This window comes from Oncorhynchus masou, chromosome 30, assembly GCF_036934945.1.
Source record: "Oncorhynchus masou masou isolate Uvic2021 chromosome 30, UVic_Omas_1.1, whole genome shotgun sequence".
Taxonomy (NCBI): domain Eukaryota; kingdom Metazoa; phylum Chordata; class Actinopteri; order Salmoniformes; family Salmonidae; genus Oncorhynchus; species Oncorhynchus masou.
Window position 1 is genome coordinate 56,183,697 of NC_088241.1, and position 20,043 is coordinate 56,203,739.

Here is a 20,043-nt window from a genome sequence, read left to right on the forward strand (position 1 = left end):
ATGGTTGATATTACTAGTTTATCTAGCATGTCCTGCGTTGCATATAATCGATGCGGTGCGTATCGTTGCTCCAATGTGTACCTAACCATAAACATCAACGCCTTTCTTAAAATCAATACACAAGTATATATTTTTAAACCTGCATATTTAGCTAAAATAAATCCAGTTTAGCAGGCAATATTAATGAGGTGAAATAATCACTTCTCTTGCGTTTATTGCATGCAGAGTCAGTGTATATGCAACAGTTTGGGCTGTCTAATTTGCCAGAATTTTATGTAATTATGACATTGAAGGTTGTGCAATGTAACAGGAATATTTAGACTGATGGATGCCACCCATTCGATGAAATACTGAATGGTTCCATATAACATTTATTTTCAAGATAGTTTCCGGATTCGAGCATATTAATGACCTACTGCTCCTATTTGTGTGTTATAACTAAGTCAATGATTTGATAGAGCAGTCTGACTGAGCGGTGGTAGGCAGCAGCAGACTCCTAAGCATTCAGTCAAAGCTGCCAGCAGCTGTTTATGACTGCAAGCCTATCAACTCCCGAAATCAGGCTGGCAGAAAGATGTGATGTGAAATGGCTAGCTAGTTAGTGGGGTGCGCTCTAATAGCGTTTCAAAGTTGAGTGGGGTGTTCCCCTTGCTCTGCAATGGCTTTTGTGGCGTTTCAAACTGTTGTCGTGTTCCTGGTTCGAGCCCAGGGAGGAGCGAGGTGAGAGACGGAGACTTGGCAGAGCACCTAAAGTTGTTCCCTACTCAAAAGGTTAATGAAATACAAATTGTATAGAGAGAAATAGTCCTATAATTCCTATAACTACAACTGAACTTCTTACCTGGGAATATTGAAGACTCATGTTAAAAGGACCCACCAGCTTTCATATGTTCTCATGTTCTGAGAAAGGAACTTTAACGTTAGCTTTTTTTTTTCTACATGGCACATATTGCACTTCTCCAACACTTTGTTTTTGCATTATTTATGAAGCTAAATTTATTTTGATATATTATATTAAGTTAAAAATAAGTTCATTCAGTATTGTAATTTATTACAAATGTTTAAAAACGTTTTATAAAAAATTAATGTAAAAAATAAAAATGTTAAATATATATTTTAAATCAGCCGATTAATTGGTATCGACTTAATCGGTATCGGCGTTGAAAAATCATAATCGGTCGACCTCTAGCCTGAGCCCAGTAATCCCAAGCATCAAGGTTGAACAGTGAATGACTACAGTTCATGTCCCCAGGAGGGTAATATGCCATTTAGCAGATGCTTATAACCAAAGCGACTTACTCATCTGTGCATACATTTTACGTATGGGTAGTCCCGGGAATCGAACCCACTTCCCTGGCGTTACAAGCGACACCAACTGAGCTACAAAAGGACCAAACGGTGTATGATGTTGAACAAGTACTGTCCTGTAAACTCTATTCCTTACATTTCTAGCTACAATGAAGATTTCACCTCAATACATCCCTGTATATGACTTCTATCACGGTCAAAGTTCACTTGGATCATTCTCAGTAACAGTCTTTCATGTCAACTGGTTTTATTTATGAAAATGTAAACGGCAACAAGCATGTATCAAAAGGTCAATACGGCAAATCCTGTACAAAATGGCTTGACAAGTCTTCTTCCCAAAATGGCTGTCGCAACAAATTGTAAACAGTCTTACAGCGAAAATACTAAAATCAGCTAAAATAGGAAAAAGCACCTGTTATTAAAATCTTTGTGCAGTCTACAGAATAAAAATGTATAAATGGAGATGGAATGTAAAAAAAACACTAAAAAAACATTTATATACAGAATGTGTTTTTGAGTTCATTTTTCCTCACAAAAAGGCAAAAGAAAATCAGACAGTGCATTAAGAGGACAAGCACACGATGTACTTCATGAGATTACTAAAAGAACTAGTGGTAGGGAGCTGGTTTGGTCACTTAGCGCAGTGTGCATAGTTATAAGGCATCAGTACAGCAGTCCTAGGTTGCATGTGGCTATGATGATAATGAGAGACGTTCTGAGAGAGTCCCATTCAGTAAACAGCTGTTTCACAGGTAGCTAAACCACAGTAAACTTCCCTCCTACAGTCCACCCTTCGTGAGTGGTGATGAGAGTTTTCAGATGGGGTGTGTGTACTATGCCTCAGTGACTGGTCCAGGGTTAGAGGTCATGCATTCTCTACAGTCACTAACAACAATGCTTCTTCATATTAGTTACATTCTAGAATACCATTCTGTCTAACCCAAGTTCTCTCAGAACAGAAGTTGTGTCCAATATTTCAGTCTTTTGGCAGTGCAAGGAAGAGACGAATACAATGGAGCACAGGGGGTGTTTCTTTATGGCATCTGGTGTGTGTGTGTGTCAGTCAACTTCAGCAGTGAGTCGACAATTCAAACACTAGTGGTTCTTCGCATCTGTGCTTAGAAGGCATATCGCGGAACCATAATGATTCATTTCTAATGGACAACAAGTACAAACAAACAAGACATCTGTAAACAGTCTTCATAGAGGCAGCAAAAGGACTGGGCTTGTCACATTATCTTCAGGAAGAAGATTCCTTACAAATGCATCAACACACATCACGGCATCTCTGTGCGGTCTTTAGAGAGCATCTCTTCAATACTCAGTGTGTTTCAAATCGTCCTACAGAACTTTGTTTGAAAATGGCACTTCGCCTTCAAAATGGTGGTGTTACATTAGTAAGGCTAAAACTACAGAGACAAATAAATAAATAAAATAAGCCAATAAAAATACTAACTACAGTAGCAGTATCTATGTATGTCAAGGAAAAAAATTAAAAAACGAAATAAATTAAATCTGTGGTTTGTCAAATATGGGAGGCAAAGGCAACAAAAACATGAGTACTGTTCTGGTGGGGCAGTGGGAGTAGTGGGGGGGTTAAAGGCCATACCCCGCTCCTCCCACCCTCTCCCCAGTGTGTGTTGAGGCTAGCGGTTAAGGGTCAGGGGTCAGGGTTCTAAGGGCAAACATGGAGTGTCAGGACTCTTTGCTTCCCTGAGGTATTTCTTTGTAGTTGGTTTCTCCTGTGGCTGTTGCCGTGGTGACAGCTATGGGTTCCGCAGCAGAGGCAGACTCTGGTTCTGACTCGGTGACGGCGGGCGTTGACATGGTGAAGAAGGCAGGGCTGCTAGGTTCCAGCTCCTCGGGGCTAGAGGACCCCTCCTGCTGTACTAACCCACCCCAGCTGGCCTTGTTCAGCCCCAGGTGGCCCAACATGGTCTGGGACAGACGCGTGTCAGAGAACCGGCCCCACTCAGCAAACAAAGGCTCCACCACGTACGTCATGAAACCTAGGAAGGAAGACAGGGATAGGGAAACACACAGGGTTATAGATGCAAGCCTAAGAGAGCTTCTGGTTTATATCAATGTATTGTAGCTAGTACTAAACTAGAAATCGTCATAAAAACTCACCAATTTGAATGTTTGCCATGGAGTTACTCTGGCTATCACACAGTGGACTGACTTCAAGTCGGTGCTTCTTCTCAATGTCTCCTACAGAGGGATAGACAACACAGCACACACTGATCAGAAATCAACAGGATAGGTGAAAAGACTGCTGAAGATTAAGAAGGGTAGAGGGAGAATGATAATCATACAGAATGAAAGGAAGAACGAGAGAATACCTTGGTGGAAGAACTCTTCCGTCACTTTCTCACTCCACTGTTTGCTCAGCTCCCAGGGTCTGCAGGGGTTGCAGATGTCTGCACACTTCAGAGCCATCTGCAAGGAGTTAAGAGACAAAATAGCCAGTCAGACCCCACAGTTTCCAGCTGATAAGAACCAAAATGGCTGGTTCTACCCAGGCACACACCTGGAGGATGAAGTGTCGGTGGCTGGCGTTGCTCAGGTACAGGTCATCCTGGTCCAGGTGTGTCCTGAACCTCCCCAGGTACTCGTTCTGTCTGCTGATGTCAGTGGCCAGGATAAGAGAACCCAGTTGGTGCTCCATCTTTAGCCTGAGGAGATGAACAGAGGAATTCATTAAATATGTTTAAGCGTTTTACTACCATACTCAAGTGTACAACAACTCATTACCTTGATCTTTAAAACCTCTTAAATGTAAAGTCCCCATATTTGGGGACCCCATTTGATTTTTAAAAATTCAATTCAGTCTGATATGAGAACAGTAGTCCTTATCTCCAAAAGCAGGTTGTCTGCGGAAAGAGGAATCTCTTGGCTATTGATTGGTGCCTTCAAATCTTTGGTGTGACTTACTACCACATATGGGCATTAGAATTTATAAAGGCAGAGTGAGCCAATGACCTCATTTAAGATGGCTGCTACCTACATTATGTTAAGCATGGTCAAGTATAAACGAAATAAACACGGAATACGTTGACACACTGAAAGCCGGGACTCCACAGAGCATGAGGATATCTTATTTGTCTACCTGTGACCTACCGTTACTGATCACCAGCCCTGAGAATCAATATGTTAATTTTACACAACGTTTTCGCCAAACATCTTACAAGGTAAGCTTCCATTTGGTCTGTGTTTGAGCAAGAGCTACATGGGGGGGTATCACGCCTAGCCTGATGGATTCTGTTAAAAATGGAACATGTTTCAAGTTAAAACTGTAGTTCTTTTGTATCCTGTTTGGTGAATGATTACTCTGAGTAGTTTAGGCCATGAAACGGTGTACGCTCATTTAGAAAGGTTGACCTAATCAGATGAGGAAATTGCCTTGGATCAGAGAGCAGGGTCAGGCCCGAAGATGGATAGATAAACAATAGTGAATAATAACTTTCCAGTGTGCAAAAACAGTGCAATTACCATATTTGGACACTGAATGTACACCTTGAATGTTTCCTGGATGCTCCATAACCCCACCAAATTGTTCGGGTGAGGTTGATATGGTAGAAATTGTGTTTTTATACGGAACAAATAGCATTTAGGGATTGCAAATATGTAATAGCACTGGAATAAATCTAATTTAAAGACATATTCCACTTTGAAGAGGTTTAGGGACACTTGGAAACGTCCCGTGACCATACCTGACACCACTTACTAAAAAATCTGCCCATTTCTAGTTGTTAGATCGATCAATCCCATTTTTTTCCTGATCCTGTTCACATGTTGTGGAAACCATCCGACGTGTTTCCAGCTCCTGTCATCAATAATTCACTTATAGCTGGGGCGGCAGGGTAGCCTAGTGGTTAGAGCATTGGACTAGCAAGCGGAAGGTCGCAAGTTCAAATGAGCTGACAACATACAAATCTGTCATTCTGCCCCTGAACAGGCAGTTAACCCAATGTTCCTAGGCCGTCATTGAAAAGAAGAATTTGTTCTTAACTGACTTGCCTAGTTAAATAAAAGGTCAAATAAAAAAGAAAGATCACTTGTGTACAGTGAACTATGTAACTGCTCTCAATCTTCTATTCACTCCTCATAATCTCCCAGATGTCTCCTTTCCAAATTTTTGCATGTCAGAATCATGTAATTATACATTAATCAGTTACCTTTGGGTATGTCTATTTAGGCGGAAATCGACATTTTGCCATTACATTTATTTAAAAACAGAGTCATTAAATCACTTGGCACTGGGAAAAGAAATGAACACACTGACCCATCCTCAGCAGGCAGGTGGGAGAACAGGCCGGTCTCTCTGAGCAGACCTACTGCAGACCTCCAGTGATGGTTCTCCAGAACAGAGGAGTTCTACAAACACATTAGCATTTTTAGAACGCTGTAATCCTGCGCTGCTAAGTGCAATCAATCATAGACCTCAACGTTATCTTAAAATAACAAATAAACCATGAACTAGGTCAAGTTATCAACACTTTTGTCCTGTTGAACATGGCCATCTAGTGTCTTCCAGCCATGTCTAATATGAAAGCGACAGGAGCTGTGGAATGTACCAGCGATGTGCTCTCACCCTGTAGAGCTTGGCCAGGTAGTGGTTGGTCTTGATGAGGAAGGGCTGGTTGACTCCCGGGTGGTCCAGGTCATGAGTGGCGGCTGCCAACAGGCCCAGGAGGATGTCACAGGACGTCAGGGACTTGGCCAGCTACGGAGAGACAGGGAACGTAGGCATACTTTTCTCTGCTCATCCCCCCTTTTCCACATGGTTACATTTCAGCCTTATTCTGGCAGCTTCATTAAATAGTACCCACAAAACACTAGTCTCAACAACAACAGTGAAGTACTAAACTCCGGGATGCTGGCCTTCTAGGCAGAGTTACAAAGAAAAAGCCGTATCTCAGACTGGCCAATAAAAAAAAAAAAAGATTAAGATGGGCAAATTAACACAGACACTGGACAGAGGAACTCTGCCAAGGCGGCCAGCATCCCGGAGTCGCCTCTTCACTGTTGACGTTGAGACTAGTGTTTTGCGGGTACTATTTAAAGAAGCTGCCAGTTGAGAACTTGTGAGGCGCATGTTTCTCAAACTAGACATTCATGTACTTGTCCTCCTGCTCAGTTGTGCACCGGGGCCTCCCACTCCTATTTCTATTCTGATTAGAGCCTGTTTACTCTGTTCTGTGAAGGGAGTAGGACACAGCGTTGTACGAGATCTTCAGTTTCTTGGCAATTTCTCGCATGGAAGCGCCTTCATTTCTCAGAACAAGAATAGACTGACGAGTTTCAGAAGAAAATTCTTTGCTTCGGGCCATTTTGTGCCTGTAATTGAACCCACAAATGCTGATGCTCCAGATAATCCGCTAGTCTAAAGAAGGCCAGTTGTATTGCTTCTTTAATCAGAACAGTTTTCAGCCGTGCTAACAATTGGAAAAGGGTTTTCTAATGATCAATTAACCTTTTAAAGGGATCAACGGATTAGCTAACAACGTGCCATTGGAACACAGGAGTGATGGTTGATGATAATGGGACTGTAAATATTCCTTTTTTTTTATCTGACATTTCCAGCTAAAATAGTCATTTACAACAGTCAATAGTAATTTACAACATTAACAACGCCTCCCCCCTATTTGACCTAGATAGTTTGTATGTATGCATTGATATGTAGGCTACATGTGTTTTTTTTAAATGTATTTAGTTCTGTCCTTGAGCTATTCTTGTCTAATGATGTTCTGTATTATGTTTAAAGTGGACCCCAGGAAGAGAAGCTGCTGCTTTTGCAACAGCCAATGGGGATCCTAATAATGTCTACTCTGTATTTCTGATCAATTTGATGTTAAAAATGGAAAAGAAAATTTGCTTTTTTTTCAAAAACAATGACATTTCTAAGTGACCCCAAACTTTTGAACAGCAGTGTATGTAAATGTGATGTTTCTGTTTTTTTTTTATTTGTAACACATTTTCACGAATTTATAATGTTTTTGCTTTGTCATTATGGGGTGTGTGTGTAGATTAATGAGGGGGAAAAAACACCCATTTTAGAATAAGGCTGTAATGTAACAAAATGTGGAAAAAGTGAAGGGGTCTGAATACTTTCTGAATGCACTGGACATGATTGGTAACCTTGCCTCTGGCCTGAAGACTCATAAGCTAATGCCTAGGCTTTAGCTCAGTGGGATAAGGTGGTCAATAGCCCAGTAAGTTACTTCTGAATACTTTCTATACAATGGAGTAACAGCCGTCTGACACCTTGGGTTCTCGCAGGTAACAGTACATGGCCTGCGTGACGTCAGCGGCGTGCACAGCGTTGTGGTAGGGGTTGAGGCTGTGGTAGTCTTCCTGCACCATGACCAGGAAGCGCCACAGCTTTACCATGTCCAGCTGAAACAGCTCCAACAGACCATACTGGTTAAGGAGGTGAAAGGTCAGCGTCACCAGGCTGTTTCCTGCATGGAGAGGGGAGACATGGTATATGTAGTTTAAAGATCTGGTCGGGAATAGTGTTGGGGGTAGGTAGTTATGTATTTTTGTGTTTGTGGTGGAGTTTAACATTGCAATAGCATCAACATTGCAAAGAAAATCTATGGGAAAAAAACAACCATTCCACTTCTACACAGCATTCATCAAAACAAACACCAGAGAGCGCCATAGTCTACAAATGCCTGAGTCGAAAGGAGGCCTATGCAGTAATGTTACACTGTTTCGCTTATTCTCTGAGGATGATGAACATCTTGAAGAACAATCTGGCCTTAAATGGCCATGTACTCTTATAATCTCCACCCGGCACAATCAATATAGGACTGGCCAGCCTGGTTCCTCTAGGTTTCTTCCTAGATTTCTGCCTTTGTAGGGAGTTTTTCCTAGCTACCGTGCTTCTACATCTGCATTGCTTGCTGTTTGGGGTTTTAGGCTGGGTTTCTGTACAGCACTTTATGACATCTGATGATGTAAAAAGGGCTTCATAAACACATTTGATTGATTTATAAATACATTTGAATACAAATATGTAGCGAAGGCTTTTGGGAGAAAGACGGATATGTCAGAAACATACCATTGGTTAATCTGTCATAGAGGAAAATGTCGAAATTCCAGGTCGCGACCCTTTCCAGCATACACTGCAAGAGAAAACATGCAAATGTAGGTCTGTGTTAAGACAGAAATATGAATTGTGTATGCATGCATACGAGTATATGATTGGCTAAGAGAGTGTGAGCATCAGACCTTGGCCTGTCCCGTGTAGTCCTCATCCAGAATGTGGAGGGGGTTGAGGTGGGGTGTTCCCCGGAGCAGACGGGAGGAGTGCAGGTACCTCTGGAAGCTGAGCAGTCTGCGGAGCCTCCTGCCAGACACAGGCCCAGCCGAACTGAAGCCAGGACCAGGGATAAGACTAGAGTCTGAGTAGGCTGAAGGCACAGAGACAAAGGCTTAGAACATCTAAGTTATTTAGAAGTGAACGGTTTAAAACATGGTAGATAGAAATATAATGCATAGATTTAAAGTAACTGTTCAGTGTTTCCAGATTTCTATGAAATATGACCTATAATTACTTACAATATATGAGTGAAATAAAAAAAATAATTTAAAGGAAAACTATATGTTAAAAAGCAGCTTTACTGTGTTGGAATGGTGTGGGTGTACCCCAAAAACATAATTAATGGTGTGGGCGTACCCCAACAACAGAATGGTGTGTATACCAGTCATTAAAAATATTCATGCAGGTAGACTGCTGATTGGCCAGCTCATCCTCCCCAGGAGTATGAGGAAGTGGCCATAATTTTTTTAACCGTCTGTTTGAGATACAAGTTTGAGGTGGGGAGTTAGTAGTTTTTCTCCAATTGATGCTTTGGCCACACATAAGAGTAAAGGACAAGTTAACAACATTATTTGGATATCAGAATATGAACTTTTAAAAGGGAGAGTTTCACTGGACAGTTTCCTGCTCTACAGAAAGGGACAAAGAGGGACACTACTAAATTATTATACAATGTACTCTGCTTGATAATCCGCAGAGTCTCAAACTGCTCTAAATCCTATTCAGCAATGTTGCACAACAAATGTTTGGGTGGACTTATAATTTAGACAGTAAGGGCTATCCAAATGACCAAATGTTGAATAAGTGAATAAGAATTAGAACACTGATGAAACAATAGAATAAATCAATAAGAGACGTGTAGAAAACAAATGATTGATGTACTTCATTCCAATGAGGTCACACTGGATTTAAGACTGGTTGACTATGAACACTACTGCCCAAGGATGGACACACACTTACACCGCTGACTCAGGCACCTGTTCTTAGCCTACTGCCTTCACACACACCACAAGTTGTGCTTTGTCAGTGGACACACACACACACACCCCCCCTCCCCCCGGCTGGAAAGCCTTGGTCCCACTTAGGAAGCCCGTCAGCATTCCGTGAAAGGCCATTACTTTTAAACCAGGAAGTGAACACGCACACAAAACGTATGTCGGCAGAGAGAGAACTCTTCTGGGCTGGGAGTCCCTGATGTCACACAGCAGGACTCACATTCAGGTTTGGGGGGGGGGTGGGTAATTTAAAACATTTAGGAGATGAATTTACATTAAATTCTTGAATTAAATATTGTACCGTCTTTTCGCTAAAAGACATGACTGAATTAAATGTAACTTCACTTCCTGATCACCAACCCTGCTCAGTCACAAAAGCATTCTTGAGGTTGACTGACTTATTTACATTAAGACAGCCAGTGTTAGATGGCGAGGAAGACTAATCAGTGTGTGAAATAAATAAGATCTGCACCAACATCTGTCAGTCAATCTGTCTGGTGTGGCAGATCTACAGAGTTAAAGGTAGTACTCACAGAGGTAGGGCTGAACGTAGCAGATGTACAAAGTTAAAGGTAGTACTCACAGGGGTAGGGTTGTATGTATGCATGTATTTGGGTTCCATCTCTAGCTTTCTTAACTGATGTTTTTACACTACTGCTACTCGCTGTATATTATCTATGCATTGTCACATTACAAATGACCTCGACTAACCTGTACCCCTTGTATAGAGCCTCATTATTGTTATGTACATTTCTTGCATTACTTTTTGTTTGATTAGATTTTTTTTTAAACTTTAGTTCATTTAGTAAATATTTTCTTAACTCTATTTCTCGAACTGCATTGTTGGTTAAGGGTTTGTAAGTAAGCATTTCACAGTAAGGTAATACCTGTTGTATTTGGTGCATGTGACAAATAAAATTTGACTGGATCAGTGAGGGTAGCATGAGAAAAATAATACTGTATGCCACAACCAAGTGCATGAAATGAGACTGGGTATATAGAGATATTCAGTCACTCTTCTATTGGTTTGTTGTTAATAATGGGTATTGGCATTCCAGTCTTCAGTGTGGGTAGCAAGTAGCACCCTTTTCACAATACGACAGATTCTCTAGAGGTTTGAAAAGAACACCCTGGGCTATATATTTTGTAATCATGTGAACTTACTGCGTATCTAACGCTACCTCTGGAGGTAGTGCACGACACTCGCCCGACAGTTGCCCCCGCTCTGAGCAGGGCAGCGAACAGTATAAATGGTAATAGCTAGGATGTGTTATTTTAGTGTTCCCTTGATTTTTTTTAGCAGTATATACACTGCTCAAAAAATAAAGGGAACACTAAAATAACACATCCTAGATCTGAATGAATGAAATATTCTTATTAAATACTTTTCTCTTTACATAGTTGAATGTGCAGACAACAAAAATCACACAAAAATGATCTATGGAAATCAAATTTATCAACCCATGGAGGTCTGGATTTGGAGTCACACAAAATTAAGGTGGAAAACAACACTACAGGCTGATCCAACTTTGATGTAATGTCCTTAAAACAAGTCAAAATGAGGCTCAGTAGTGTGTGTGGCCTCCACGTGCCTGTATGACCTCCCTACAACGCCTGGGCATGCTCCTGATGAGGTGGCGGATGGTCTCCTGAGGGATCTCTTCCCGGACCTGGACTAAAGCATCCGCCAACTCCTGGACAGTCTGTGGTGCACATCTGGACAGTCTGTGGTGCAACGTGGCATTGGTGGATAGAGCGAGACATGATGTCCCAGATGTGCTCAATTGGATTCAGGTCTGGGGAACGGGCGGGCCAGTCCATAGCATCAATGCCTTCCCCTTGCAGGAACTGCTGACACACTCCAGCCACATGAGGTCTAGCATTGTCTCGCAATAGGAGGAACCCAGGGCCAACCGCACCAGCATATGGTCTCACAAGGGGTCTGAGGATCTCATCTCAGTACCTAATGGCAGTCAGGCTACCTCTTTGCGGTCCCCCAAAGAAATGCCACCCCACACCATGACTGACCCACCGCCAAACCGGTCATACTAGAGGATGTTGCAGGCAGCAGAACGTTATCCACGGCATCTCCAGGCTCTGTCACGTGCTCAGTGTGAACCTGCTTTTATCTGTGAAGAGCACAGTGCGCTAGTGGCGAATTTGCCAATCTTGGTGTTCTCTGGCAAATGCCAAACGTCCTGCATGGTGTTGGGCTGTAAGCACAACCCCCACCTGTGGATGTCGGGCCCTCATACCACCCTCATGGAGTCTGTTTCTGACCGTTTGAGCAGACACATGCACATTTGTGGCTTGCTGGAGGTCATTTTGCAGGGCTCTGGTAGTGCTCCTCCTGTGACGACATTTCAATTGAAATAAAATGTACATTGTGTTGTTTGTGTTACCTTTATTTTTTTGATATATATATATATATATATATATATATATATATATATATATATATATATATATATATATATATATATATATATATATATATATATATATAAAAATCTCAAAAAAATAAAGGTAACACAAACAACACAATGTACATTTTATTTCAATTGATATATATATATATATATATATATATATCCACGTTTTCAGTCACAATTTGCTTTTACCATATGTAGGCCAAATGATTTCCATTATATTGATCAAAATGAAGCCTTATGAAAGGCTGTAAGGTCGGTCTACTGTACCTTTATATTCATATGAGGGGGTAGTAGACCTTATATTTGATAGGCTAGCGTTACTTGGTGAGGACATGCTAAAATGTAACCAGTAACCTACAGACGAGAAATTAAATCCTTTGTCGACACATGCTTGTGAATTGTTGCATTATTGAAGAGTGTAATGTGGTTTGGTTCCATTTTTTTCACACATTTAACATGGTTAAGATAAAAGTCGATTGCAAAGTTGAAGCATGCTGGCTAGTGGCTATACTGGAATATTTACAGTAAATGTCAGCTGCCAAGCGCCAAACCCTCACGCGGCACAATGTTCCCTTCGCTAATGTTAATTGAAAAGTTCATGTACATTTTATTTCAATTGAAATGTCGTCACACTGCCTCTCCAACTTTCGGCAATGAGAAAAGCCTTTAAGGCAGGTAGTGAGGAACGGGAAGGTTTTTATCATGGTTCATACTCACAGTGTAGGGTGCGGAAGTCGATGCACAGGTACGAGTAGGAACCTTTTCCTTCTGGGTCAAATCCTACCCGACTTCTCACTCTCACATCTCCTAGAGGGAAGCAACACACACATCCTCAAGAGTCATGTAATGTATAGTGGATAAAGAGCTCTCACACTCCTCTCACACACAAACACTTTCACGCTCTCACAATCAAAGAGAGGCAACTTGTAGACCACCAAGGCTGTGTTTACAAAGACAGCTCAATTCTGATATTTGTTTCCACTAATTGGTCTTTTGACCAATCACATCAGATTTTATTGGTCAACAGACCTATTCGTGAAAACAAATATCCGAACTGGGCTGCCTGTGTTAACACAGCCTAAAAGAGCAAGGAAAAGCTGACAGCTGAGCATGCAATGCCATGCCAGGCACATAACCCTAGTGTTAGTAGCTAGACAGGCTAGGAGCAGCAGAGGAACCTACAGTAACACAGTAGAGTAGACAGGTTAGTGCGTTATACTCGAGGCGAGCGCTGACAGTATCGTTATGGTACTATGGCACTTTCCCAGGCAACCCAGTCAATACTAGTCTTCTATATGAGTCATTCAGCAGTAATGTCAGACTAATGCAGCTCTTCAATACTGATTTGTACATTAGATCAAATCAGGCATACAGTACTGTACAGTCTCTCTCCCACCAGCTTGCAACTTACTTGGGAACAGCTGTTTGAATATAACAAAAGCCCCTTGCAAAATAGTAAAACTGGGAATTACCATTAAAGAAAGTAATGGATGGTAACATTACATATAGTTTACACAGCATTCACAGATTAAACTCTTCCACTTTCTCACACAGATGCAATGGCAAGTAATTGTGTGTGTGTGTGTGTGTGTGTGTGTGTGTGTGTGTGTGTGTGTGTGTGTGTGTGTGTGTGTGTGTGTGTGTGTGATGAGATGAGATGCAGAGAGTTAAGGTTTTCCATTCTGCGTGCCAACGGGCCTTGAGCTGGGGGGGGATACGGGTCAGACCGTTGATTACCCATGTGTCCTGACCTCTACACTCAAATGTTCTTAAACCCACTGTATGACAACACAGCAACAGATCTGACTGGCCTAGGAACTTTTCACAGGCCCTGGCAAATAGCCAGCATGTCCTAAACTGGGATCCTGCTGCACCTCTTAACAAAAACTGTAATATCCAGAGTCCACACAAACGCATGCTCTCAAAGTAGGCCTAATACTAGAGCCAGAGATAAACAGGGGAAAGCTAGCAGCAGTAAATCAATTGTTAAGTTGTTGAATTAAGCTTCATGCTGAAGCAAAATAGCTAATGATTTAGATTGTCTTCAGATTTTTTTTAACTAGTGTGAGGTCAGTAATCGTTTTGGGTTTTTAATAGAGCTTCATCTTCCAACATTTTATCTAAAAATACTACAGGTGTAAGATCCAAATTTGATCACCCTGTTGTTCCAGGAAATGTCCTGCGCAGCAGGAAATGCAAATGTGTAGTGTATTCAAGGTTATCACAAACTCATTTGCAGTATGAACCATAATGGCTTCCACCAGGCAGGAATCAACAAAGATTATCTATATACTATAGGGTGTCCACCCACCTCTGTCCAAAGTGGGTGAAAACACACTTTGGTGATGAAATTTCACTTATGTTATAAAATACATTTTACCAAGACAAAATATGATTCTTCATGTTCTGAATAAATTATCAATATTTAAATAACATATCAACATTATATCCAAAAAGTCGGATTTCGTAACCTAATACATCCGATGATAATAAGCAGAGCTTGCAGCGGCTTTTAAAGACATGCTGTGAAGCTCGTCTGCAAAATTGCAGGTTTCAAAAAGCTAAATTACGAGCTGAATTAGATGTAAAAGAAATTGAAAATAAAAAGCTTGCGGCACGCTCAGTGTACCATTGACATGTAACAGAGATAAGCTTTTTGTGAGAAATCTTTGAAAAAGAACAGGAATTTCACATGAATATGAAAAACCTGTACTCCACAAAAATGTAAAGAGTTGGTCCCATGTGTCATGAGCTGAAATACATAATCCCATAAATGTTCCATATGCACAAAAATCTTATTTATCACAAGTTATGCACAAATTTGCCAAGATAATCCATCCACCAGAACTTGTCATCTTTCTACGGGAATCGGGAAGACAATACAGGGGTAAGATAGATATTGATTTTGAGACATGACATGTAGTAATTTCATGTTTTGAACAAAAATATCAATGCAACATGCAACAATTTCAAAATTTTTACTGAGTTAGTTCATATAAAGACATCAGTCAACTGAAATAAATTCATTCGGCTCTAATCTATGGATTTCACATGACTGGGAATACAGATATGCATCTGTTGATCACAGATGCCCTAAAACAACTTAAGAACTCTTAAATCGTGTAGTTATATCCAATATAGCTCCAATCCACATGATTAGGTCTGTCTTCTCTATAGGACTTCACAGTGTGTTTGGCAGTTTGTTAGGACAATGCTACTGTCCAGATTTTGTACCACTTTTTATTCTCCTCCATCTTCCGTTGATTTAGTCACCATAATTTTGGCCATCCTACAAGGGTTAATACAACTCCATTAACCTCTGTATGGATTATGATAACCAGTGGTGCAAACCTCGTCGCTTTCTCAAAGGAGTATCTACACAATTTACATCATATTTGACACATTGGTCAAAAGATGCGTTTTTGATTAGACACCCTATATACACTGATAAGATAAGGGACTGGACTGCTCGAGCAATGGGAATAAATGTCTGCAAATGAGGGAGGAGGCGGGGTCATTCTCGGCAGGCATTGAGCAAATTCAAGTTTGCGCTCAGCAGACCTGAAACTTTGTGAAAATTCTGTGTAACTTCCATCGTGCGTTTACTGTGAACACTGAGGCTGTACCCGCTTTAAGTTACAGTTTTAACAGTGGCCAAGTAGCAAACAGTGGCAATTTGATCATAATGTAGGCCTACCAGAGTGGCCTACCGTCAAAAACAATAGAGAAAAACACAAGGCTAATATGGAACTTTTGTCAAATACAAACATGCAGGGCTTGACATTAGCCTGTTTTGTTTATCCACTTGTCCTTCAGTCAAGGGTATGACTGAAAATGTTGTTTGATGCAAGAAACCACTTTACAAAATACAATTCATTATCACAGAAATTATGCTACGCTCTGCCGATTGGCTACTAAGCGTATTCAAGACCGTCTCGAAATACAACACTTCCATTTTAAGATATAAAAACCTCTTTACTTGACTCGCTTTTCAAAGATGGATAGAAATGCACACGTTTTGTGCTCTTGTAGGAAACAACCACTCCCCCCATTGTTGACAAGATGAGCTATAGGACTAATAAAATTAGCTATAACTAATGGACTAAACTATGGACTAATCTCAAAACAAGCACATCTACTCGCAACCGCTCATGCTGTAGCCTAAACACAATCCAGTTCAAAGTGAATGGCACAGATCCATATTTGGCAACAGCTGTTTGCATATAGGCCTACTGCAGCTCTGATTGGTTATGGCGCACCAGTATGTGTAGAGTATGGGCCTGTCAATGCAATAAAATCCTACTCCAATGCGCTCTGCCTACAAGAAAAGATCTTTCACAGTTAGTTTTACATACTAAATGTAGCATATTTCGTTTTGATTCGGTATATTGCATTGAAAATGGTTACTATTGCATTGATTCGATCACAATTCCCACAGTAGAGTGAAACGTTGATAGTTTACACTAAGACGGGAAAACTGTAAAAGTTTGAACTTCACTCAATCTCATGCTTCTCTCCGCGGGCTCATATTTGACACTCACTAACCTCCATGCCAAAAAATCCCCACTTCCTCTGCTTCACTGTATTTTTGAGCGGATAGATTTTTGGACAGTCATGCTTTGCCGCTTCCTCTCTGCAGGCCCCAGAGTATTACCTGGTCAGGTCACATGATCAGAGAAATCTCTGGGTCCTGTTTACTGTATATAATCTCCCATAACAATATATATATATATTCCTAAAATTTTGTTGCCCCACCTTTTTCCCTTAGCCCATGTTGACTCCAATGCGTCGCACAGTTATGTCCTTTGGTTGGTGGACCATTCTTGATACACACGAGTGTGAAAAACCCAGCAGCATTGCAGTTCTTTACACACTAAAACCGGTGCCAGGCACCTAGCACCAGGTATGGGCAAGAACATATTAGTCTTGCCCATTCACCCTCTGAATGGCACATATACACAATCCATGTATCAAGGCTTAAACATCCTTCTTTAACCTGTCTTCTCCCCTTCATCTAAACTGATTGAATTGGATTTAACAAGTGACATTAGTAAGGGATCATAGCTTTCAGCTAGCCAGTCTCATGGTACATACCAACAAGACAGGAGAGACTGTTACAAACAACAACCACACAGACAAGCACCCACACTGGACTCAGTAGAGTGGACTCCTGGCATCCATACAGAGGGTCTAGAACATTCCAGAGGCCCATGGGCCCAGCAGGACACAAAATTAGATCTCTGCCTCAGAAAATCTGATAGAAAAATTCAAAGGCTTAATACTGTGAACCAACAGTTGACCTGGATGGACACATTCATGACTTAAGCCTTATGTGATGGTGAGATTATCAAAAGGGACCAGGGATTGACCTGAGGGGTATACTACGAAGAACGCTAGATCTACTCAGGATTTTCTAAAGCTAGCCAGCTTCAGTTAGCTTCACATTCCAGTTCAGGCTTTAACCATACTACAACGGTGGATATGCTCATCCACCTGACGCCAACTCGAGCAGGCTTGTAACTGCGTGTGCATGTCGCACATGGTTAGTCAAACGCCAAACTCTTCACGGAGACAATGCTGAAACATAAATCCGTGGGCGAGTCAGTGACATTTTAAGTTGTGCCAAAAAAAAATTCAGCAGGCTATGGTGTGAAATAAGCTTTTAGAAGGGCCATCTTTACTAGATTACTTATTGTTAAGGCAGTCTTTTCCCACCCATAATTTTCTTAAGTCATAAAGTCTTACTCTGAAGGAAGTTTCTAATCCATTCTGATTACTTATGTGTAATATGATAGGCAGTTTAAAATCATTTAAGGCCAAAAAAAACATTTGATTAATCAAATATTTAAATCAGTCATCTTCCTCAAATGTAGGGGATGAGAGAATCTTTGATAAGAGGGAGGAAAATTACTTAATTGGTCCTCAACTCACAGCTCAGAGACTTCATTCAGGATAAATGGAGTTAGCCTGCCCCGGAACAGGTTTGTTCTGAAGGATTCGTTGCCATAGAAATATACCAGACTAAAAAAGGTGAGCCACTTTTGTGGTACCGGTTATCCCGAATTGAAGTCAAGAGTTGCTGTGCGTTTTGTTGCCAACCTTACTTTGCTACCTGACAACTTTACTGGTTTTACTTTCTGATTACCGTTTATATTTTTAGTTTTTCCCTCACTCAACCTTTTTTTTCATTCAACTTTTTCACTCCGGATGCTTTATCTGGACGTGGTTCGTCAGGACCTCCAACAGCCGAAGCTAAGTAGTAACATTAACATGATGCCTTCTAACTGTACTCATAATATACAGGAGAACGATCGCCTTACGGCGAGGATAGCTGTGCTGCAAGCCCAGCTTCAGGCGCAATCGTTAGGCAAGGGTTATTTCAGTGTAGGAAAGGATGAAACAGCGTCTGTGCCACCAGTAAGTACAGATAGTAACGTTAGTATAAATCCCCTCGCACGGTCCCTGCAGCCGGACAACTTTCTCATGGCTTCTGGAGGGAAATGCTGTAGGAATGCTCAACCGGTGTCGCTCATTCAGCCGACAGAAACTTTCAACTGGTTTTCCCCATTAAGCAGCGAGTCTGAGGCCGAGCCTTCTTTTGTCTCTACTCCCCCTGTTATGGGGTCTGAGACGCCAAAGCCTCCCACCATTAGCTCTGACAAATTGAAAACCCTAGTCATTGGCGACTCCATTACCCGCAGTATTAGACTTGGAGCCATCATCGACTCGGTGGGTTTTATTCAACATGTCTCTGGACCAACTCACTGTTGCAGTCATACTCTGGACCTAGTTTTGTCCCATGGAATAAATGCTGTGGCTCTTAATGTTTTTCCTCATAATCCTGGACTATCGGACTACCATTTTATTACATTTGCAATCGCAACAAATAATCTGCTCAGACCCCAACCAAGGAGAATCAAAAGTATTGCTATAAATTCTCAGACAACCCAAAGATTCCTTGATGCCCTTCCAGACTCCCTCTGCCTACCCAAGGACGTCAGAGGACACAAATCAGTTAACCACCTAAGGAACTCAATTTGACCTTGCGCAATACCCTAGATGCAGTTGCACCACTAAAAACTAAAAACATTTGTCATAAGAAACTAGCTCCCTGGTACACAGAAAATACCCGAGCTCTGAAGCAAGCTTCCAGAAAATTGGACCCGAAATGGCAAAACACCAAACGGGAAGTCTTCCGACTAGCTTGGAAAGACAGTACTGTGCAGTATCGAAGAGCCCTCACTGCTGCTCCACCAAACGGGAAGTCTTCCGACTAGCTTGGAAAGACAGTACTGTGCAGTATCGAAGAGCCCTCACTGCTGCTCCACCAAACGGGAAGTCTTCCGACTAGCTTGGAAAGACAGTACTGTGCAGTATCGAAGAGCCCTCACTGCTGCTCCACCAAACGGGAAGTCTTCCGACTAGCTTGGAAAGACAGTACGGTGCAGTATCGAAGAGCCCTCACTGCTGCTCCACCAAACGGGAAGTCTTCCGACTAGCTTGGAAAGACAGTACGGTGCAGTATCGAAGAGCCCTCACTGCTGCTCCACCAAACGGGAAGTCTTCCGACTAGCTTGGAAAGACAGTACGGTGCAGTATCGAAGAGCCCTTACTGCTGCTCGATCATCCTATTTTTTTTCCAACTTGAGGAAAATAAGAACAAGCCGAAATTTATTTTTGATACTGTCGCAAAGCTAACTAAAAAGCAGCATTCCCCAAGAGAGGATGGCTTTCACTTCAGCAGTAATAAATTAATGAACTTCTTTGAGGAAAAGATCATGATCATTAGAAAGCAAATTACAGACTCCTCTTTAAATCTGCTTATTCCTCCAAAGCTCAGTTGTCCTTAGTTTGCACAACTCTGCCAAGACCTAGGATCAAGGGAGACACTCAAGTGTTTTAATACTATATCTCTTGACACAATGAAATTAATCATGGCCTCTAAACCTTCAAGCTGCACACTGGACCCTATTCCAAC

General features: G+C 41.5%; 1 protein-coding gene across 2 annotated transcripts in view; it reads right to left on the minus strand.

Moving 5' to 3' along the window:
* Positions 1 to 1,538: 1,538 nt before the first annotated feature.
* The window catches only part of LOC135522839 (high affinity 3',5'-cyclic-AMP phosphodiesterase 7A-like), a 40,179-nt gene continuing 21,674 nt past the window's right edge, over positions 1,539 to 20,043 (minus strand). Inside the window, exons 3-12 of one of the 2 annotated variants that reach the window (XM_064949470.1) lie at positions 12,783 to 12,869; positions 8,548 to 8,729; positions 8,378 to 8,441; positions 7,576 to 7,772; positions 5,903 to 6,034; positions 5,594 to 5,685; positions 3,839 to 3,983; positions 3,651 to 3,747; positions 3,439 to 3,519; positions 1,539 to 3,317 (exon numbers count right to left, since the gene is read on the minus strand). In XM_064949470.1, the coding sequence (XP_064805542.1) occupies positions 3,004 to 3,317; positions 3,439 to 3,519; positions 3,651 to 3,747; positions 3,839 to 3,983; positions 5,594 to 5,685; positions 5,903 to 6,034; positions 7,576 to 7,772; positions 8,378 to 8,441; positions 8,548 to 8,729; positions 12,783 to 12,869 (1,391 nt within the window). In that variant the 3' untranslated portion in view covers positions 1,539 to 3,003. Of the gene's footprint in view, positions 3,318 to 3,438; positions 3,520 to 3,650; positions 3,748 to 3,838; positions 3,984 to 5,593; positions 5,686 to 5,902; positions 6,035 to 7,575; positions 7,773 to 8,377; positions 8,442 to 8,547; positions 8,730 to 12,782; positions 12,873 to 20,043 lie in introns of both variants that reach the window. The other variant, XM_064949469.1, reaches the window with a different exon arrangement.